The sequence below is a fragment of the Sus scrofa genome, chromosome 14 (genome assembly GCF_054392235.1).
Source record: "Sus scrofa isolate SSC_HxYL_T2T_F1_AM1 chromosome 14, Sscrofa_HxYL_maternal_Yorkshire_Landrace_v2.0, whole genome shotgun sequence".
NCBI lineage: Eukaryota > Metazoa > Chordata > Mammalia > Artiodactyla > Suidae > Sus > Sus scrofa.
In genome coordinates, this window is record NC_139396.1 from 32,416,756 (window position 1) to 32,440,291 (window position 23,536).

Here is a 23,536-nt window from a genome sequence, read left to right on the forward strand (position 1 = left end):
AGGGATTTCAGGTAAGGCAGGATCTAGGTTATCAGATTGAGGAAGAAAAACAAGTTTCTCTGAAAAGGGAGGCTCCCTGACATTTGTTGTGGGACTTTACCCAGTTCTTAGTCTTACTTCTTCCCCATAGATGCTGTGAATTAAAGTGATGCAGTAATTAGGTAAATCACAGGATCAAATTTGGGCTTGGATTTTTTAACTTCATTTTTTTTACAGCCACACCCAAGGCATGTGAAAATTCCCAGACTAGAGGTGGAATCAGAGATGCAGCTGCTGCCCTAAGCTGTAGCCATGGCAACACCTGAATCCAAGCCACATCTCTGACCTATGCTGCTGCTTACAGCAAGGCCAGATCCTTAACCACTGGGCGAGGCCAGGGATCAAACCTGCATTATCATGGACACTACCTGGGTTCTTAACTCTCTGAGCCACAACAGGAATTCCCTGAGCTTGGATTTTAGCCCTTCGTTCATTATCTATGTATTGACTCTAATCTCTTAAAGTAGCTCCAATATATGTTTCTTTAAGCATTTCTCCTTTAAGGTATGCACAATGCTAAGCTTTCTCAGTAGAGAATGTTGGTTGTGGGGGTGGACATTGCAGGAAAAAGAGAGACAGGTTTCCTGCAATTTCTGGCCCAGGCACAAACGAGGGCCTCTTCTTTTCTTCAGCTACACGCATTTGCTTGGTTATGGCAACTGGGCTTCTCTTCCCTAACTCTCTCTCCAGTGGTCTTCCTCATCTGTGACCCTCTGGCCACAGTCAGCTCTGTGTGCAGGCCACGCAGGGCTCTGGTTTTCATGTCAAAATGGCTGCAGGAAATCCACAACGAAATCTAATGAGTTAAATATAACCGGTTCATTACAAATGTAGTGATTGACAACCGGCGTTAAGTTTTTAAATTTTCACTAGGACATTAGCCATGTTTTATAATTCTATGTTATCACCTAAAATATATTTTATAAATATTAAAATTAGCAGATGTAATGGTTAGGATTTACATTTCAAAAAGATACCCCATTTCTGTAGCCCAGGTGAGAGAGCTCTCATCTTCCCGTAACTTGTGTGGCAGAAAACACAAGGGAACAGTGACCCATGAGAAAGAGCAGGGCAGAGTAAAATGCCATTGAGACTTCTAATCTTTGCCTAAGCAACTCATCCAGGAAGTTCTACAACTCACAAGGTGTTATAAAATATTCCAGACCAGGAGTTCCCGTCGTGGCGCGGTGGTTAACGAATCCGACTAGGAACCATGAGGTTGCGGGTTCAATCCCTGCCCTTGCTCAGTGGGTTAACGATCCGGCGTTGCCGTGAGCTGTGGTGTAGGTCGCAGATGCGGCTTGGATCCTGCGTTGCTGTGGCTCTGGCGTAGGCCGGTGGCTGCAGCTCCGATCGGACCCCTAGCCTGGGAACCTCCATATGCCGTGGGAGCGGCCCAAGAAAAGGCAAGACAAAAAAAAAAAAAAAAAAAATTTCCAGACCAGATCAATCTCCTAGTTTCTTGCCCTGTGTTAAAGTTCATGCACGCAGGTTGGAAAAAAATTTTCATCATAGCCAGTTAAGGAAAAAGAAGAGTTTATTGAGATGAGAGATGCTGCTAGTGCAGCGGGATGACTTCTTGATAATCAGGGAAGAGCTGACTCCCCTGAGAGGGAGCAAAGTCATGTCTGTTTTTATAGCCCAGGGAGAGAGGTGAGGTCTTGCCATCTACCTGCCTATCTGCTGATTGGTTGGGGAAAGATGGGGATCTTCTGATACACTTGCTGGTCAGTTGGGGGCGTTTTTGCCCCTATAGGGATGGGGTGAGGAGTGGGCCACATCCTTTTCGTAGTAGGGAGTGGGAAGGAGTAGGCCAGGTTGCTCAAGATGGGGGAGGGACATTACAATAAGCCAGGTGGGTGATGAAAAAAGTCTGGAAATACTTTTCTTTTTTCTTCTTTTTGCCATTTCTTGGGCCACTCCCATGGCATATGGAGGTTCCCAGGCTAGGGGTCTAATCGGAGCTGTAGCTGCCAGCCTACGCCAGAGCCACAGCAACTCGGGATCCGAGCCTCGTCTGCAACCTACACCACAGCTCAGGGCAACGCCAGATCCTTAACCCACTGAGCAAGGGCAGGGATCAAATCCGCAACCTCGTGGTTCCTAGTCGGATTCATTAACCACTGAGCCACGACGGGAGCTCCCATTCTAGTTAATTTAAGTGGAAGAGAATGAATACAGGAAATTAGGGGCATACAAAATCTTTGAAAGGAATGGAGGAGTGAGCTGTCAGATTGGACCTTTAAGAAAGACTCCCAGGAAACCTCCACCATTGAACCTGAAGCTGTTTTCTGGGCCCCCGTCAGCTGACCACCACTGGGACTGAGTTTAAGGACACTGGACTTAGCTGGGACCCAGGAATTTGGAAGCAGCTCCAAATTCTTTGGCTTGAGCAACCAAGTGAAAGGGGCTGCCATTTAGTAAGACCAGTAGAAGCCTCAGGAGATGGGAATGCAGCTAGAATTCTGTTTCAGTCACAAGAAATTCAAGATCCCCATGAGATATTCAAGAGGAGGTGTTGATTAAGAAATTACATATGCAAGGATGGAAATGGAAGGAAAGTCTAAACTGGAGATTTAAATTTAGGAGATTTCATACTACATAAGTCACACTGCCACTTGCTTTCTATTTTTTAGACTCAGTTGGACTTTTGAGATTACCAATTTCTTGAGCAACCACTGTATTTATTCTCTTTATAAATCTTCAAACCCAGGGTGATCTAGTTTCTATCTCTAAAAACTCCACTGAATATGTTCTGAAATAGGTCACGCAGTGTCATCCAAGTCCAATATCAAACCGGGTTATTGCTGTTGTTTTTCAATTGTTTCTACAGCATTTGGCGGTGTTACCTACTTCTTGCTTCTTAGGAGTGGATCTCAGAAAACACTAACAACTCTCAGGCACAATCCCAGAGGAGATTCTGAAGCCAAAAAGGCAAGTGTGGTCCTGGATCACAACACACCCCAAGGCAGACTCATTTCTCTTGTTGACCAGACTGAAGGTTGGTACATCAACAACTTCTTGATTTCAGTAAAGTCTCTGGTGATCTCTCACAACATTTTTCTAGGTAAATGGGGGGAAATATCTCGGGTAAATTCACAGATGATGCATTCAAGCCAGGCTCTCAGCAAGCTGGAACATCAAGCCAGGAGCATGTTTTCATTCTCAGAGCTGCACTACAAAGGCTCAGAGAGTCTAATAACATGCTCGAAAGCCCAGGTCAGACACTCCTAAGGAGGCGGAGGTTTAGGTTTTCTAGAAACACAAAGGAGCCAAGAATGTGGAATCTGTGATTTAAAACAAAGCTCAAACATTTTTAGGCAGCATTAATATAAGAAGAATGTACAAAGGGGTAATGGTGGTCAAATTTATTTCTTCTAAACCTCAGGAGACTGGAATGAATGTATGCTGGGTTGGCATACCATGCCTGGAGCATTATAGTTTATTCTAGAAGTATACTCCACCTTGACACCGAAGAGCCTGACTAGAGGCACATGGTCAGTATAGTGAGGGACTTGTAATTACATGTACTGGATCTAGAAAAGAAGCCCGATAAAGCTACTAATTTACTGGAGATGCAAAACAAAATGAATGTAGGGCATCCGAATACTGAATGAATAAACTTTTGGCAACACACACACACACACTTAAAGAGTCTGTGCCCCCTGGCTCTTTCTCAGGCCTGCCTTCTCCACGGGCCTACTCAGAATGCTGAAAGTCTGCCAAGTTCGCCTTAAGAGATCAGCCTGTCCCAGGGCCTGGGTCCAGCTTTTCAAGCAGTCACAGCGGGAGCTCGGGGAGCTCGGGTACTTAGGACTTTCATTTTAGGCGACGGATGGGGATTCATCCAGAGACGAGATTCTAACCCTGGGTCCAAGAGCCAGGAGGTGATGGAGATGGAGCCTGGGCCGCCCTGGGTCTGGGGACACCAAGGGAACCCCCAGGAAAGCGTCCAGGGTGGGACCAGGGCAGGGGGCGGGGCGGAGGTGGGGCGTGGTCAAGTCCCAGACGGGGGCGTGGTGAAGGGCGGTGCTGGGGCCAGGACTGCGAGAGTGGCCGGGACAGGGGGCGGGATCGAGCTCGTCCTGGGCGGTCCCCTCTGCCCGCTGCTAGGGTCCGGAGCCACGACCTTTTTGCGACTCCTCCGAGCGCTTCGAGTCCGAGGCGGAGGCCGCCATGGCGCTGCGAGCAGCGGTGTTCGACCTGGACGGGGTCCTGGCACTGCCATCGATCACCACCTCCTGGGCCCGCGCCGAGGAGAAGCTGGCGCTGCCCAGGTAAGGGGACAGGCGCCACTGCCCGCGCTCCGAAGGCTGGCGGGTGGGACCCTGCGGCAGAGGCGCGACCTCTCGGAGAAGTCCTTTCAGGACTCCCAGCCCTGGTTTCCGATTACTGCAGGGCGGGAGCTCTGGGGAAAAGGTTAAAACAATTACCCTGCCCTAAAGTACCAGGGAGTGTAGGTAGATCCATTGTCTTTCTAAATGATGAGTAGTTCAGTCTCTCTAAGGACTCCAAAATTGCCCTCTATACTGAAAGCTTTTCCTAAAGTAAGAGAAATTACTCCCTGAGCTGTCTGCTGCCCACTTAATTCTCTGTAATGGAATGTGCCTTAAAGACCTGCGCTGAGGTTTCTAGAGGGAAAAGTCCTATGTGTTGCACATTATAAGGGCAAACCAGAAACGACCCCCCATCCTAAGCACTGGAAAATGGTAAACTAGGAAACATCACCAGTAAACTGGAGGTTCAGAATAAGGTTACAGTGACATCAGGAAATATCTGTTTTCGGAGTTCCGGTTGTGGCACAGCAGAAAGGAATCCGACTACTAACCATGAGGTTGCTGGTTCGATCCCTGGCCTTGCTCAGTGGGTTAAAGGATCCGGTATTGCCGTGAGCTGTGGTGTAGGTCGCAGATAGGCTTGGATCTGGTGTTGCTGTGGCTGTGGTGTAGGCCAGCAGCTATAGTTCTGATTAAAAAAAAAATGTTTAATAAGTGCAAAGACCAAACTCACCAGAGTATAACACCATTTATACAAGATGGTTTCAACTATGGAAAAAAAAAAAAAAACTTCGTGTTGAAAATACCTGAAAGACATATGCCAAAATATCCCTGGGATTATTCATCCCAGATGGGATTGTGAATGCTTTTCTTTTCTACTTTTTTGTATTTTCCAATTTGGAGGACTTATAAACATGCGTTGCTCCTACAGTCAGAAGGAAGGAGAGCATATTTATTTTAAAACTTAGCAAAGAAAGGCAAATCACACCAGGGACATCCAAGGAAGAGTAAATTCTAAACTGCTGGCACGTACTGGCACTACGGGAGCAGGGTGGAAGCTTTGAGAGTTCTGCCCTATCCAAGGCATTCTAGAATTCTTGTGATACAAAGACTAACAGGCTTTTTGAGCTGTTTTACTATATAAAATGATAAAAGACTGGTGTTCGCTAGCATGCCAGGTCAAAAGGGGCTCAGCAAAAGAAGCTAGAGCAGTCCTCACTTTTAGACGCAGAAACTGAGGCTTGGAGAGAGGATTAACCTGCTCCAGGTTACACAGCATCACATGACAGAGGCAACCATGGAACTCCTCCTTCTGCCTCCCAGTCTAGGATTCTTTCCCACCTCCCTTGGCCCTTGTTCTGGGAAGGATGTCAGTCTGTAGAGAGTGAGTAAATAGGTCAATAATAAATATATCAGTAATGGATTGATATCAATAATGAACCAGCATCAGTAGTAAATAGATCAACAGCTAGTTGTTACCAATAAACAAAAATAAGGTGGCTACAAAGTCCACCCCCAGAATACTCACAGGTGGGTAGTTAGGGTTGGACAGAGAAATGAAAATGGCAGGTCACCCCGGTCCAGGCTTGCCGGATTCAGATCATTTGCTGGAGGGAAAAACTGAGTGAAAGGAACAGTGAGCTTATTTCGTGGAAGCCCTTTTAGCTACTGTGTTGTTTCACTTCCTTCTGGCCCATACATTTTATTTTATTTTTTTAAAAAGGCATGAAAGGAGAGTAAGCTAATGAGGTCTGTTTGTGCCTGTGAGCTCATCAGTGCAGGAGTGAACATGCCTTGTGCATATACAGTCACAAGTATACCTGTGAGTACCCCAGTGAATGTACTTGAGAGTGTATTTGTGAGGATACAAGTCACAAGTATACATGTTTTCAGAGGTGGAGAATTTCAAGAGCACTGGTCTCTGAGTCAGACCCAGGTTAAAATCTCAATTCAAGGACTTAGCATTGGTGACTTTGCTTTAACCTGTCGTAGACTTTGTCAACTCAGTTGAGATCTTAGTCTTAAAATAAGAAAATGCCTCCCCATAAATCTTTGTGAGGGTTAAATTAGATGACATGTAAGGTGAGTGGGCGGCTGTGTTCCTGATACATTTTAAAATTTTGTCTTTATTTATTCTTTTATTTTTTTTTTTATTATTTTTTTACTTTTCAGGGCTACACCTGCAAGCATAGGAAAGTTTCCAGGCTAGGGGTCCAATCAGAGTTATAGCAGCCGGCCTATACCACAGCCACAGCAACATAGGATCCGAGCCGTGTCTGGGATCTACAGCCCAACTCACGGCGACTTAACCCACTGAGTGAGGCCAGGAATCAAACGTGCATCCTTGTGGATTATAGTCAGGTTCGTAACCCACTGAACCACAACGGGAACTCCCTACATTTTTTTTATTTATTAAAATCCCTTGCACATGCAGAGTGATGTATTGGGCATTTTCTGTTCATCTAGTGTAGCACTAACTCCTACACTTGCTCTGTGACTATGGTCAGGATTCCTACAAACCATAAAACAGGTGACAGCAAAGCTCACTGATCCCAGGAGATCAGAGTCCATGGCTTTGACCTTACTAGCCTATGGATTCTGTGAACTAACCATGAAATATAGTATAAATTCAGAAGGTGAGCCTGATGGGCTTACTTGCACTGGTCATTCCCAGCATGCTGCATATGTGGTATGAAAGCTCAGACCCTCACTGTGTACCAAAGTTCAAGGTGAAGGCAGTGCCATGAGAGGTACAAAATTCTCAGGTGGCTCAAAGGAGGGAGATATGAGGTCCTATCGGGAGAAGCAGGAAAGCTTATGGAGGCAGACTTTGAGAAGACTGATGGATTGATGGGGAGAGACGAGAAAAGAGAACTTTCCAGGTGAGGGAACAGCAGGAGCAAAGGCTGGAAGGTGGACAGCATGAAATTTGCACAAAAACACTGACTGTTCCTGCCTAGCCAGACAGGAGGGAAGGCATGAAAGGGCAGTAGGAAGTTGGCTGGGCCTGCACTGTAGCGTGACAAGAAAGTCAGGCTAAGTATGTATGTAATTTGATAGCTGGCGACTCTTGAGCGTTTTTGTTTTTTTTTTTTTTAAGGGCCGCTCCTGCGGCATGTGGAGGTTCCAGGCTAGGGGCTGAATCAGAGCTGCAGCTGCCAGCCTACACCACAGCCACAGCAACGCAGGATCGGGGCCACCTCTGTGACCTGCAGCTGACGGCAATGCCAGATCCTTAACCCACTGAGCAAGGCCAGGGATCGAACCCCCCACCTCATGGATAGTAGTTGGATCATTTCCACTGTGCCACAGTGGGAACTCCTCTGAGGGGTTTTGAACTGGGCTTGAGAGGGGGTAATAATTGGTGCTCACCACCAGCTGCAGTGATGGATGAAGTACATTGGCTAGAGGAAAGGGGCCACTGCTTCCAATAAGATTCGAGAGTTTGGCAGCTTGGAGGGGGCGCAATGTGGAGTGATGCTGGAGCCTAGCAGAGGTGGGAGCTGAAGCAATTTCTTGAGCTAAGAGTTTGCACGCTCATTGGAATTTCCAATTCCAATTCTACCTTCAGAATTAAGGTGAAGAACCCAGGTTGCATGGCCCAGCAGAGGCCGAAGGAAGACTATGAGTCTGGTGCTAAAGCAGAGAGCAGATCTGGGGGTGAGGGCCCTGGACATCTGTAATTGCCTGCCTGGGGGCAAGGTGATAGGGGAGTCAGTGGCTGTCCTGAACCCCAGAAGTGCAGAGATGGTTGAATACCTGGGGTGAAACTGGGAGATGCAGTTTCTTCTGGCATCATACAAGGGAAGGGGGAAGGGGATGCTGCACTCTTACTGGTGGTCATCCAGACCGGCATCCAATGAGGGTGTGCTTGCTGGAGATGGTGGTACCTTGGCAACTGAGACTGACATGATCTGGAGGAGCCAGAATGGTTCCCTGAAATCCAGATCTGACATGTAGACAGTCATTGTATACTTCATTTAATACCTTCTCACCCAACCTTATGTGGAGGGTCTGCCTGGCACCATTGGACTGATGGAACCCAGATGGTTAAATTGTCAATTTCTTTCAAAAATATATACCCTAGAACTCAAGGTGCCTGCCATGTACAATGCTCTGTGACTGTTTTCTGAGCAAGAGAAGTGATCAGCAAAGACAGAAAGAGGATTTGAGAACCAGAACTTACAACTCCTCCTGTGTGCTATTTCAGGAAATATTTATTGAGTGCTTCCAGAAGCTTCTGGGGCAGTTCCCAGATCTGTGGTTGCTTTTTGCACCTCTAGGCATTTCTGTACTCTCTGAAGCATCTTTCCTCATCTTAAATTTTGCATGTGGATTTTAATTATATAACTAATGCATATATTACATTACAAAATAGTCAAATGACTAGAATAAGGTAGAACAGGAAATGTAAGTCACTCTTCCCCTTTCCCTGTTCCTCTCCGCATCCCAGATGTCATCATAGTTGATATATAGTTTATTTATCTCAAACCTAGGGTTTTGTTTGTTTTCATAATTTTTTGGCCACAAAATCTGACCTGACTTCATTTGGTAGCAAATCTGATCTGAACACGTATGAGGCTATTTATCACCAGTATCTATCCTACTACTGTAAGTAGTCACACGTTTCACTATGCACATATTAATGAGTTTGATTACAAGGGCTGCCCTGCCACAGAAGCCATGTCTTCTCCAGGAGATGTGGCTGTATATATGGTATATCCCCCATTTTACCTTTACAATCCTACCAAATTGTAACTTTTGAAACTCATCCAGTTCTGAGGTTTCAGCCTGTCACTTATTTATATGAATTTGCAGACACATTTATGCATAGAGGGGTAAGTCGCTAGATTGGTAGACAGATAGATTGTTTCAAACAAACAAAGAGTTCCTGCTGCACCACAGCAGGAACGCTGACCTCTCTGCAGCACTGGGATGCAGGCTTGATCCCTGGTCGGGCACAGTGGGTTAAGAATTCAGCATTGCTGCAGCTGCGGCATACATGGCACATGTGGCTAGGATCTCATCCCTGGCCCAGGAGTGCCATATGCCGTGGGGCAGCCAAAAAAGGAAAACAAACAAAAAACAATAGGATCATAGCGCACATATTGTTCTAGGTTTTAATTTTTTTAACTTAAGTGTAATTATTTTATTTGGACATCTTTCTGTGTCCATTTACATATATCTACTTTTTTTTTTTTTTTTGTCTTTTTGCCATTTCTCGGGCCGCTCCTGTGGCCTATGGAGGTTCCCAGGCTAGGGGTCGAATTGGGGCTGTAGCCACGGGCCTATACCAGAGCCACAGCAACGCGAGGATCCGAGCCATGTCTGCAACCTACACCACTGCTCATGGCAACGCCAGATCCTTAACCCACTGAGCAAGGCCAGGGATTGAACCCGCAACCTCATGGTTCCTAGTTGGATTCGTTAACCACTGAGCCACGACGGGAACTCCCAACCTTTTTTTTTTTTTTTTTGGCCATGCCCACAGCATATGGAAGTTCCCCAGCCAGGGATCAAACCCATGCTACAGCAGTAATCCCAGCCACTACAATGACAGTGCCAGATCCTTAACCCGCTGCACCACGAGGGAACCCCTACCTTCCCATTTTTAACCACACTGTAGTATTCCACAATGTGGAAAGGCCATAATTTATTTAACCGCTTTTCCCTGTTGGTGAACATTTCATTATTCCTAAGTTGTCACTGTTACACATGATGCCACTGCAGTATTCTGTAGGGTTGTCTTCTAAAAGGGGAGTTGCCAGCTATAAGTGTTTTTACATCTAAGTTACTGATAGATCCAGCCATGCTTTTCCCCACCAAATGCGGTACCGTCTTTACAGAGCCCGAGCAAACCAGCTCACCTCCTCCCTTTGGTGGAGATGATCTAAAACTTTTGCCAGTCAGATGGGGAAAAGCATTATCTTGTGTCAGTTTCCATTTTCCTCTCCACTCTTTATTTTTATTGGCCTATTTTATTTTGTCCTTTGGCATTCACCTGTTTATACCGTTTACCCGTTTTTGTTTTGGATTGTCTCTGTCTTCTTGATTTCTAGGAACTCTTGATTTCTACCATGATGTTTTCTGTTTTCTCCATTCCATTTCTTCTACTATTTCTTTTTTTCTCCCATCTTTTTCCCACCGTTTGTTGGGTTGATCAAGTTTTTTTTTTTCCTTCCAGCTTCACGTGGGGAAGCATCTCGTTTCTGGTTTTCTTGCTGATCCATCTTGTTTCTAGTCTCCTTAAGATTGCAATTGCTTATGATTGGAGTTCCTGTTGTGGCTTAGTGGTTAAAGAATCTGACTAGCATCCATGAGGAGGCAGGTTCAATCCCTGGCCTTGTTCAGTGGGTTAAGATTCCGATTTGACCCCTATCCTGGGAACGAACCTCCATATGCCTCAAGTGCGGCCCTCAAAAGCAAAAAAAAAAAAAAAAAGGTTACTTATGGTGTTTTAAGGTGCATACATAGTAACTTATATTATCAGCATAACCTTTTTTTCAGTATGCATGTTCATTGCTACCTATATTCATTGTCTAATGATGAATGTGTCTGGTGTTTGTCCTGGATTCCTAACACAGAGCTTCTAAAAACCTTTCCTGAGTGATCACAATGTCTTTGTTATGCTAGTGAGTTGACTCCTTTAGTGGTGGTGGTGTTTACAGAGCTTCCTGATGGGAGTGTCACCAGAGAAACCTATCACTGTGATTAGAAAGTTGGCACTTTGGACGAGCCAGACCTCTAGGGAGGGGAGGAGGCTGGAGATTGAGTTCAGTCAAGTAGCCAATGAGTCAGTCGTGCCTAGGAAGCCCCAGTGAAATCTCTGGACACTGAGGCTCAGTGGAGCTTCCTTGTCGGTGAACATTTCAATTTGCTGGGAGTATAATGTGCTCTGATTTCATGGGGAGAAGGTGCAGATGCTCTGTAGGCACCCCTTCTACCTGGTCTTATGTGTATTCTTTTTTTTTTTTTTTAATTACTCAATGAATTTTATTACATTTATAGTTGTACAACAATCATCAAAACTAAATGTTATAGCATTTCCATCCCAAACCCTCAGTGTATCATCCCCCTACCTCCCAACCTGTCTCATTGGGAAACCATAAGTTCTTCAAAGTCTGTGAGTCAGTATCTATTCTGCAAAGAAGTTTATTGTGTCCTTTTTTCAGATTCCACATGTGAGTGATAGCATTTGATTTGGTGTCTCCCTGTCTGACTGACTTCACTCAGCATGATCATTTCTAGGTCCATCCGTGTTGCTGCAAATGCCATTATTTCTATCCTTTTAATATTCCATTGTGTATATGTACCACATCTTCTTTATCCACTCCTCTGTTGATGGACATTTAGGTTGTATTGGCTATTGCATAAAGTGCTGCAATGAACTTAGGAGTATGTACCTTTTCGCGTCTGGCTTTTTTTTTTTTTTTTTTTTTTTGCTCAGTATAAATATTCTCCCTTAGCCCTCCCATCCATGATCATAACAACTTCTTTCATAAGTTCCTAACTGGTAAATTCAGTCTTCTACTGGACACTTCTAGCTGGATGTTCCATAATTCAAAATCAAGTAATTTATTACTGAGTTTATTGCCTATCTACCTCTACATGCATCCATTCTGGCTCATATACCATATTTCCCTCTCAGTGATGGCTCTAAGGTCCCTTTTTCCATTAGTCTTCACACTGAATCCATTTATAAATCTATTACTTCTATATTGCACATTGTCATAGGTTTGGTTTTCTGGAAAATGCACTCTGCAAGGAACATTAGTGTGCAGGAAGGTTATTCACCATGGATAGAAGGGAAGAGAAGGAAGTAGGATGGGGCAGAGGAGAAGTGGGACTGTCCTGCAGCCTCAACAAGGGCCTAAGCTGAGTCCACAGGGAACTGTGAAGCTGGGGTGGCCTTTACAATCATATGAAGTTGAGGCGAGGGGTCAGGTCTCATGCCTACGTTCACTGCAGCCAGTCTTATGTGTATTCTTTAAAATAAAATTGTAATAGGAGTTCCGTCGTGGCGCAGCGGAAACGAATCCAACTAGGAACCATGAGGTTGTGGGTTCGATTCCTGGCCTTGCTCAGTGGGTTAAGGATCTGATGTTGCCGTGAGCTGTGGTGTAGGTTGCAGACATGGTTTGGATCTGGTGTTGCTGTGGCTGTGGTGTAGGCCGGTAGCTACAGCTCCGATTTGACCCCTAGCCTGGGAACCTCCATATGCCTCGGGTGCAGCCCTCAAAAGACAAACGACGAAAAAAAAAATAAGATAAAATTGTAGTAGTATGTATAGTACTTTTCAGAGTTCTGTGAAGTTCTAGTGAATGATCAGACGTAGAGGGTGGTGGGACTCCCCAAATTTGTAGCCAGTTGGTCAGAAGTATGTGTGGCCTGGAGACCCCCCTGAGACTGCAGCTGGTGTCTGAAAGGAGGGCATTCTGGGCTGACTTGCCCTTAACCTGAGGCCTCTGTGCTAACTCTGGGCAGGTAGGGTCAGGATTGAGTCACAGCGCACCCGCCTACTATGGGCCCGTTGGGGCTCTTCTGCCCCACGCGGCCACAGCCAGGCTGGCTTAACGAACCTTCCTTCCAGCCTCTCAAGCTCGCTCACATCAGTACTTTCCCCGTGAGGTAGATGACTTTGCCGCCAGTTTTATCATGGGACAAATCTGTTTCCAGCTCCTCTTCTAGTGCAGTTGACTTTTGAACAGCACGCGTTTGAACAGTGCAGGTCCAAGTGCAGATACACAGATTTTTTTTTTGAAATGGTTAACTACTACAGTAGTACACAGTCTGAGGTTGGTTGAATTCCAGGATTTTTAGGACCCATGTAGTCAGAGGCCAACTGTAAGTTACTTAGGGATTTTTGGAGTTCCCGTCGTGGCTCAGGGGTTAATGAATCCAAGTAGGAACCATGAGGTTGTGGGTTCCATCCCTGGTGTTGCTCAGTGGGTTAAGGATCTGGCGTTGCCGTGAGCTGTGGTGTAGGTTGCAGACGCGGCTTGGATCCCGCGTTGCTGTGGCTGTGGTGTCGGCTGGCAGCTGTAGCTCAGATGAGACCATTAGCCTGGGAACCTTCATATGCCTCAGGTGCAGCCCTAAACAAAACAAAACAAAACGAAAAGGATGGCTGAGTGGGAGAATGGGAGAAAGGAGAACATTGCTTAATGAGTACAAAGTTTTAGATTGTAAAGACGGGAAGCTGAAAATTTTCTGAGGATGGGTGGTGGTGATGATTGTACAACAGTGTAGTTAATGGCACTGATCTGTATACTTAAAGTGATTAAAATGGTCAGTCTCATGTTATGTCAGTTTTATGTTATGTAAAACAACAAAATATTTGCTGAATTTCCAATTTTATTAAAAATGGGAGTCATTACTATATTTTTTTCTTGTGATGAGAACTTTTAAGGTTTACTCTCTTAGCTACTTTTAAAAGTACAATACAGTATTTTTTTTTCTTTTTAGGGCCACACCTGCGACATATGGGAGTTCCTAGGCTTGGGGTCGAATCAGAGCTGCAGTTGAGGCCTATGCCACAGCCACAGCCACAGCCACAGCAACGCCAGGTCTGAGCCATATCTACAACCTATGCCGCAGCTTGAAGCAACACAGAATCCTTAACCCACTGAGCGAGGCCAGGGATCAAACGCATATCCTCATGGATACTAGTCAGGTTCTTAACCTGCTGAACTCCCACAATACCGTATTATTTACTGTAGTCACCATGCTATGTATTACATCCCTAGGACTTATTTTACAATTAGAATTTTGAAACTTCTAACCTTTTACACATTTTACCCACTCCCTGCCTCTGGTAACCACCCACCTGATCTCTGTATCTATGAACTTGGTTTGGTTTGGGGGTTTTGGTTTTTTTAGATTATAGGACAGCCATATTTTAAATTTGAATTGTATGTAATTACACTAACTGGGTTCTGGGTCACCTGTAGTCTCCATGCAGTTGAACAGTTAAATCTGTGGTTGGAGTAAGTATTGAAATATTCTCTTACCACTAGCTGTGAGACTTGGGACAAGCCAGTAAGCTTTTCTGAGCCCCATATGAAAAATGAAGGGAATAGAATAAATGTGTTTCCGTTGTTAATTAAGGTAGATGACTCTCTACCCGTGACATCAAAAAGGCAGCCAAAGCAGTATCTCTTCCCTGACATGTGCTTCTTTTTTTATTTTTTAAATTTATGGCCACAACCATGGCATATGGCTGAATCTGAGCCACAGCTACAGCCTGTGCTGCAGCAATACCAGATCCTTTAACCCACTGCGCCTGGGCCGGGGATCAAACCCACACGTCTGCATCAATCGGACCTGCTGCAGTCAAGGTCTTAACCCACTGTGCCACAGTGGGTACTCCCAATATGTACTTCTTACATGTGATCTTGACACTTCTCCTTTAAGAGATGGGTTCTGTGCTCCCTCTGCTGGAAACTGGGTGGGCTTTTTCTTTTGTCTTTTTTTTTTTTTTTTCTTGTCTTTTCATTTCTTGGGCTGCTCTCGCGGCATATGGAGGTTCCCAGGCTAGGGGTCCAATCAGAGCTGTAGCCACCGGCCTACACCAGAGCCACAGCAACGAGGGATCCGAGCCGCGTCTTCAACGCATACCACAGCTCATGGCAACGCCGGATCCTTAACCCACTGAACAAGGCCAGGGATCGAACTCACAACCTCATGGTTCCTAGTCGGATTCGTTAACCACTGCACCACGACGGGAACTCCTCTTTTGTCTTTTTTTTAGGGCCGCACCCACAGCATATGGAGGTATATGGAGGTTCCCAGGCTAGGGGTAGAATCAGAGCTGTAGCCCCTGGCCGACACCACAGGCTCAGCAACACCAGATCCAAGCCACACTGCATCTGCAACCTACACCGCAGCTCACAGCAAAGCCAGATCCTTCACTCACTGAGCGAGGCCAGGGATCAAACCTGCATGGTCATGGAGCCTAGTCAGATTAGTTGTCTGCTGAGCCATGACAAGAACTCCGACTTTTTTTTAAACTTCTTTTTTTTAATTATAAAAGTATAATTGAGTTACAATGTTGTGCCAGTTTCTGCTGTACAGCAAAGTGACCCAGTCGTGTATATATATATATATTCCTTTTCTTACATTATCTTCCCATAATCCATCCCAAGAAACTGGATATAGTTCCCTGTGCTGTACAGCAGGACTTCATTGCTTATTCATTCTTAGTGTAATAGTTTGTATCTACTAACCCCAAACTCCTGGTCCAGCCCATTCTCTCTCCTCTCCCGCTTTGGGTGGACTTGTATGACCTATAGAGGAGGGCAGAAAGGATGCCCTGACAGAATACTGCCTATCACCCCGACAAATTAATTTTTCTTGCTATCACTAACATACTATATATTTTCCTAGGTTCTTCTCTTTCTCCTCCTCCCTGAGTGTGAGCTCCTGAAGATAGAGATTTTGGTATATTTTGTTCACTCCTTTTTCCACATTACACATGACAGTGCCTGGCACATAGAAGGTGCTCAATAACTATTTATTAATGAATAAAACAGTGGTAGAAAGGAAGGGAGAGACCAGCTCAGCTATTCCAAACATAGTCCTTTATTTCTTTATACTGAAGCCCCCAAGTCCACTTTCCTACTCTTGGAGTTTATTGACAATGATTTTTGAACTTCTCCTGGGCTTTGTGGGAGAAGAACTACAATGGGCTTCTTTTCATATACTTGGGATCTTGTTTTCCTCCTCTTGCTCTCGCTCTCTTTTTTTTTTTTTTTTTTTTTTTTTTTTGTCTTTTCCTATGGCCGAACCCACAGCACATGGAGATTCCCAGGCTAGGTAGGGGTTGAATCGGAGCTGTAGCCACTGGCCTACACTACAGCAACAGCAACGCCTGATCTGAGCCGTGTCTGCAACCTACACCACAGCTCATGGCACCGCCGGATCCTTAACCACTGAGCAAGGCCAGGGATCAAACCCGCAACCTCATGGTTCCTAGTCGGATTCGTTAATCACTGAGCCACAACGGGAACTCCTTCTCTTTCTTTTTTTTTAATCACTATGTTCCAATCTACCCTCTATCTTCCAAGATTTTCTCAGATTTTTTAGTCTGATAATTTATATTTTCTTGGTTTTCTAAGCTATTGAAGTTGGGTTTTTAAAAGAAAAAATTTTTAGGATAGCTTTAATATAATCTCAGTGGGATTTTAGAAAGAGAAATAGATACAGTCTTGATATAATCCCCACTTTCTTACCTTTGCATACTTTGATGCTATTATCAAATAATCAGTATCAAGGCTGCAGAGAACAAAGTGCTTTCTTTGAGGGTTTTAAGAATTGCAGTTTGGGGAGTTCCTGTTGTGGTATAGCAGAAACAAATCCAACTAGGAACCATGAGGTTTCGCGTTCAATCCCTGGCCTTGCTCAGTGGGTTAAGGATCCGGTGTTGCCGTGAGCTGTGGTGTAGGTCGCAGATTCGGCTTAGATTTGGCAGTGCTGTGGCTGTGGTGTAGGCCAGCAGCTGTAGCTCCAATTAGACCCCTAGTCTGGGAACCTCCATATGCTGTGGGTGCGGCCCTAAAGAAAAAAAAAAAAGAATTGCAATTTGGGAGACACAGATTTGGGTAAAGCCAAAAGAGCGTCCTGGGGAAGAGAGAGAGTCGAGAGCTTATAAAGGCAAAAGCCATGAGACTGTACTGTGACACAAGAAGGGAAATAACTGTCCTTAAAGGAAAGGCTGTCCTGAGTTGTTTTAGGGTGAGGAGCCAGTAAGCATCTCAAGTTTGGGGCAGATGTTCTGGATGTCTTCTGGGACAATAATTGGTCAGATTCCATCCAGATCAAGACTTGCACAAGTCATCCTTCCTCAGTGGCTTCCCGGCCCCGTTTTAGAGAGCTCTCTTTGCCATACACCTCCACTGTAGTTTTCCTTCCATACTATCTTAAACAGTACACAAAGGTTTATGCCCTTTGTCAACACAAAGTGGCTGAGTAGGGATGCCATTTTTCTAAAGCGGTTGTATCAAATTATCTTTCTATCAGGAATATAAGAGAGTTAGGAGTTCCTGTCGTGGCTCAGTGGTTAGCAAACCTGACTAGGATCCATGAGGATGTGGCTTTGATCCCTGGCCTTGCTCACTGGGTTGGGGATCTGGTGTTGTCATGAGCTGTGGTGCAGGTCGCAGACATGGCTTGGATCTGGCGTTGCTGTGGCTGTGGCCTAGGGCAGCAGCTACAGCCCTGATTCCACCCCTGGGAACTTCCATGTGCCATGGGTAAGGCCCTAAAAAGACTCCCCCCCAAAAAAAAATACAGAGAGAGTTCTAGTTTCTCTACCTTGTCATTAATACTTGACATTGTCATTCTCTTTAAGTTTAATGTCATCTCATTATGGTTTTCATTTGTGTTTCTCCAATGAATAATGATACTGAACTTTTTATTATATGTTTACTGGACGTTTGATAATTCCCTTGAATGAAATTCTTATTTAAGTTGTTTGCCCATTTTTCCTGAGATTCTTTCTCTTATCGATGTTTAGAAGTTCTTTTCATGTTCTTGATACAAATCTTTTGCCATATATATGGATTGCAAGCATCTTCTCCATGTATATGGCTTACTTATTCACTTTCTCAGTGATGTTTTTGATGAACAGAAAGTCTTAATTTTAATATGTCTAATTTACCTTTTTAAATTCTTTTATGATTAGTACTTTGGGTGTCCTTTTAAGAAATCTTTGCTTAGCTAAAGGTCATGAAAATATTCTGCTTTCTTCTAGAAGCTGGATTGTTTTAGTTTTCACATTTCAGTCTGTGATTCACTTCAAAATAATTTTGGTATATGGTATGAGGCAGGGGGTAGGGGGGCCAGGTTCCCCTTCACCCCCCAAATATGGATATCCAGTTGCTCCAAAATCATTTATGTAACAAAACAAAACAAAACAAAAAAACCTTTTTACATTAAATATTGGTAGAACTTTTGTGGAAAAATCAAATGACCATATATGTGGAGATCTATTTCTGGACTCCCTGTTATTGAAGTTGATGTATAGATCTGTCTTTGCAAGAATGCCGTGTTGTCTTAATTATTGTAGCTTTATAATACACCTTAAATATGGTAATATAAATCCTTCATATTTGTTCATCTTAGGATTGATATGGCTATTCCAGATCCTTTGTGTTTCTAGATAAATTTTATAATCAAAGATAATTTTCAAATATATCAATAAAATCTGCTAAAATTTTGATTGGGAGGGAATTTATATCAGCTTGTTGAGAAGTTTTGTCTTAATGATATTAAGTTCTAGTCCATGAACTTGATATATATATTGACAACTTTGATTTCTCTTAGTTATGTGTTTTTAGTGTAGAGGTCTTAAACTCATTACATTTTATTTATTTATTTTTTTTTTTTTAAGGCTAAGGTAAATGTTTGTTTTTGGTTTGGTTTTTTTTGTTTTTTTGTTTTTGCTTTTGCTTTTTAGGGCCGCACCCTCGGCATAAGGAGGTTCCTGGGTTAGGGGTCTAATCAGAGCTAGAGCTGCCGGCTTACACCACAGCTCACGGCAACACCGGATCCTTAACCCACTGAATGAGGCCAGGGATCCAACCCACAACCTCATGGTTCCTAATCGGATTTATTTCAACTGTGCCATGATGGGAACTCCAGGTAAATGATATTTTTAAAAATTTCATTTCCAATTATTTTTTGTCATTTCCTTTAAACCCTTCCTTTCCTGTTCTCAAGATTTTTATTTTATCAATCTTTAAGTTGACTAGAAATCTTTCTTTCTTTTCATCTCTTTTTTTTTTTTTTTTTTTTTTTCGGGAAAGGTGTGATGGCAAACTATTTTGTTCGTTTTACATATTTGAAACTGTTTTGTGTGGTCTCAGCTTGTCAGTAACCAGTGCTATGGGTGGATGGTCCTTGTGATTCTTATTGTAATTATGAGATGCCCTTCAGCAATAGCCACCAGGGAATGTTGAAAAAATAAAGGTTTATTACTTACAAGACCTGGAAATTACACAGATCACCTGGGGCCACATAGTGAAGATGTGATTAGGAAGAGAGAGACAGAGGCGAGTGGGCTGGGTTCTGCTTTTATTGGGGTTGAGCTTACTCTTATTTGGTTTTTTGAATTTACACTTTACTGGTGAATTTAAAACAAGAGCAGGAATTTAAAGCACGGGAAGATAAAAAATAAGTGGTCCATGGGAGTTTCCAGTGTGGCTCAGTGGTTAACAAATCTGACTAGGAACCATGAGGTTGCGGGTTTGATCCCTGGCCTTGCTCAGTGGGTTAAGGATCCAGCGTTGCCGTGAGCTGTGATGTGGGTCGCAGACATGGCCCGGCTCTAGCGTTGCTGTGGCTGTGGCGCAGGCCTGCGGCAACAGTTCCAATTGAACCCCTAGCCTGGGAACCTCCATATATCGAGAAAATGGCTCTAGAAAAGACAAAAAGACAAAAACAAAAAACAAAAAATAACATGTGGCCCAACTGGTTACTGAAATCAATTAAGGTCTCTAAAACAAAGGAGCCTCATTGGACATAAAATAAGTTGTCTGGAAGAGTTCCCGTCGTGGCGCAGTGGTTAACAAATCCGACTAGGAACCATGAGGTTGCGGGTTTGATCCCTGCCCTTGCTCAGTGGGTTAACGATAGGGCGTTGCCGTGAGCTGTGGTGTAGGTTGCAGACGCGGCTCGGATCCCGCGTTGCTGTGGCTCTGGCGTAGGCCGGTGGCTACAGCTCCGATTGGACCCCTAGCCTGGGAACCTCCATATGCCGAGGGAGCGGCGCAAGAAATGGCAAAAAGACAAAAAAAAAAAAAAAAAAAAAAAAGTTGTCTGGGGACAGAATTTGGGGAGCATCGTCTCTTTTTATCTCAGTGTGTAGCAAGTGTTACTCCACTACCTTCTCACATTTAAAGCTGCAAAAGAGAAGGTTGTCAGTCTGAGTCATTTTCCTTTTGTTTGTAATCTGTTTTTCTACAGAGAAGGCTGTTTCTTATACTTTCTTATTCCCACCTTATACCTGCTGTGGTTCCTTTTTCATTAATATTGCCAGGTGCTCAGTGAACATGTTTGATCTAAGAACTCAGCTCTTTCTTCAGCCCAGAGGCATTTTCTCCCATTATTCCTTTGACTATTGCTTCTCTGATCTATCCTCCTGGAATTCATCTCGGTTATTGAAGTAACTTGGCCTCCATAAGGTTCATCTTTTTACACATTAACTTTTTTTGGCTGCACCGGTGGCATTTGGAAGTGGCCAAGGGTCGAACCCGAATCGTAGCAGTGACTTCCTTTAACCTTGGGGCCACCAACGAATTCCTTGCACTTTAATTATAATTACTTTATTATTTTATGCTTTGCCCTTGGAAAATTTATTGTGTCTTTTGATTCATTAATTAAATTTTCTGTAATAGCCATTTCAGCATTCACTGCTTTTATTAAACAACCTTAAATTTTTGTGTGTGTGTGTGTTTTTGCCTTTTCTGGGGCCACACCTGTGGCATGTGGAGGTTCCCAGGCTAGGAGTCTAATCAGAGCCATAGGTGCCAAGCCTACACCACAGCCACAGCAACGTGGGATCCAAGCTACGCCTGTGACCTACACCACAGCTCACAGCAACGCCGGATCCTTAACCCACTGAGCAAGGGCAGGGATCGAACCCACAACCTCATTGTTCCTAGTCGGATTCGTTAACCACGGTGCCACGATGGGAACTCCAACATATTTTTCCATTTTTATGTCACAACACCTGGCACCATGTCTTTACACCTTAGGTCCTCAATGAAAGATTGTTGAGTTGAAGAGTTCCCATTGAGTCTCAGCAGGTTAAAAACTCAACTAATATCCATAAAGATGCAGGTTTGATCCCTGGCCTCACTCAGTGGGTTAAGAATCCAGCATTGCCCCAAGTTGTAGCATAGGTCACAGATGTGGCTTGGATCTGGCATTGCTCTTGCTGTGGTGTAGGCTGGCAGGTGCTTTAACCTCTAGCCTGCAAACTTCCGTATGCTTTGGGTGTGGCTGTAAAAAGGAAAAAAAAAAAAAAAGACAGATTGTTGAGTTGAACTGTGTGCTGCTGCTTTTATTTATTTATTTATTTTTTGTCTTTTTGCCATTTCTTGGGCCGATCCCGAGGCATATGGAGGTTCCCAGGCTAGGGGTCTAATCGGAGCTGTAGCTGCCAGCCTACGCCAGAGCCACAGCAATGTGGGATCCAAGCTACGCCTGTGACCTACACCACAGCTCACAGCAACACCGGATCCTTAACCCACTGAGCAAGGCCAGGGATCGAACCCACAACCTCATGGTTCCTAGTCAGATTCATTAACTGCTGTGCCACGAAGGGAACTCCTGTGTGCTGCTTCTTAAAACTGGATAGAAGCTGGGGAAAGGCATGAAGGGTCTTTCTGAGATAACAGAAATGTTCTAAAACTCCAATGTGGTGAGGTTTGTGCATTCTATAAAATTACTGCAAGTCATTGAATCGTTCAGTGAAAATACATGACTTTGATGGCATATAATTATAGTTTTTTTTAATAATTATAGTTTAATGGTGTACCTGTCATGGCTCAGAGGTAATAAACCCAACTAGTATCCATGAGGATACCAATTTGATCCCTGACCTCACTCAGTGGGTTAAGGATCTGGTGTTGCCATGAGCTGTCGTATAGATCACAGATGTGGCTCGGATCTGGTGTGGCTGAGGCTGTGGTGTAGGCCAGCGGCTATAGCTCTGATTAGATCCCTAGCCTGGGAACCTCCACACGCCACAGGTGCGGCCCTAAAAAAGGACAAAAAGACAATCAATCAATCAAATAAAAATTATAACTTAATGAAGCTTTTTTTTTTTTTTTAAGACAACTGATGGCTAATATGTGCCGGAGCCATTGTTGATGCTGGGTAATTAAGCAATGTTTATATATTTTATCTAAAGTTAATCATTGTTACTGGCAGGAGGGTTAGTTGGGTAAAAGCATGTTGATTGTTATCAGGTATGAAACTCCCAGATACCTGTCCTCTTAACATGGGGACAGCAAATACTTCTGTCTTGCCAATGCCAATCCATTGTATTTGCCTGGACCACTATGTTAAGAAGGATCATGTATCAGTGTCTGGATGCAGTGGTATCAGATGTGGTGATGGGTTATGAAAATCAAGCAGGGCCTTGAGGGAACAGAGTTGTGTGTGTGCATGTTTGTGTGTGTGTGTGTGTATGTGTGTGTGTGTACCACATGTGTGCCATCTTTTATCTGTTTGGTGTCACCCAGCCAACCATGTGGCAATAGCTCAACTACCACTGGGGATGAGAAATTATCAAGCAAGTGGAATGGGGGGAGTTCCCTTCATGGCTCAATGGTTAATGAACCTGACTGACTAGGATCCATGAGGACTCGGGTTCAATCCCTGGCCCTGCTCAGTGGGTTAAGAATCTGGCATTGTTGTGAGCTGTGGTATAGGCCGGCAGCTGTAGCTCTGAATCGACCCCTAGTATGGGAACCTCCATATGCCACGAGTGCAGCCCCCCCCCAAAAAAAAAGCAAAAAAAAAAAAAAAAAAGAGGAAAAGAAAATGGAATGGAATTTCATGTTTTATAGTGTAGGGAAGTGAGAGATGATGAGCTAGTTTCTCTCCCACTGTGCATGTGTCACCCCCCAGGGCCACGTAGAAGGGATGCCTATAAACCCAGGTGTGACTGGTCGGCTAGGGTTATCATAACGAAGGACCGCAGACGGGTAGCTTCAACAGTACTTCCAGAGGCTAGAGGTCCAAGATCGAGGTGTTGTCAGGGTGGGTTTCTGCTGAGGTCCTTTCCCTGGCTTGGAGATGGCCGTCTGTTCTCTGTGTCTTGCATGGACGTCTCTCTCCTCATATCTGTGTCCTGATCTCCTCTTCAGGACACCAGTTGTATTGGATCAGGACCCACCTTAATGACCTCATTTTCATTGAAGCGCCTCTTAACAGGCCCTGTCTCTAATACAATCACGTTAATCTGAAGTATTGGGGGTTTTTTTGTTTGTTTTTTGTTTTGCCTGTGCGGAGTGTTGTTTTTTGTTTTTCGGGTTTTTTCTTTTCTTTTCTTTTTTTTTTTTTTTTTTTTTGTCTTTTTGCCATTTCTTTGGGCCACTCCCGCGGCATATGGAGGTTCCCAGGCTAGGGGTTGAATCGGAGCTGTAGCCTCCGGCCTACGCCAGAGCCACAGCAACGCGGGATCTGAGCCGCGTCTGCAGCCTACACCACAG

The 23,536-nt window shown here is 44.3% G+C and overlaps 1 protein-coding gene across 11 annotated transcripts in view; it reads left to right on the top strand.

The window, feature by feature from the left end:
* Positions 1-4,127: 4,127 nt before the first annotated feature.
* EPHX2 (epoxide hydrolase 2) overlaps positions 4,128-23,536 on the top strand; it is a 76,228-nt gene continuing 56,819 nt past the window's right edge. For 10 of the 11 annotated variants that reach the window (XR_014825742.1, XR_014825744.1, XR_014825743.1 and 7 more), the window contains exon 1: positions 4,128-4,316. Coding sequence is in view for 1 of the 11 variants with exons in the window: in NM_001001641.1 (NP_001001641.1) it covers positions 4,216-4,316 (101 nt within the window). In the remaining 10 variants the exon portion in view is untranslated. 11 annotated transcript variants of the gene reach the window in all.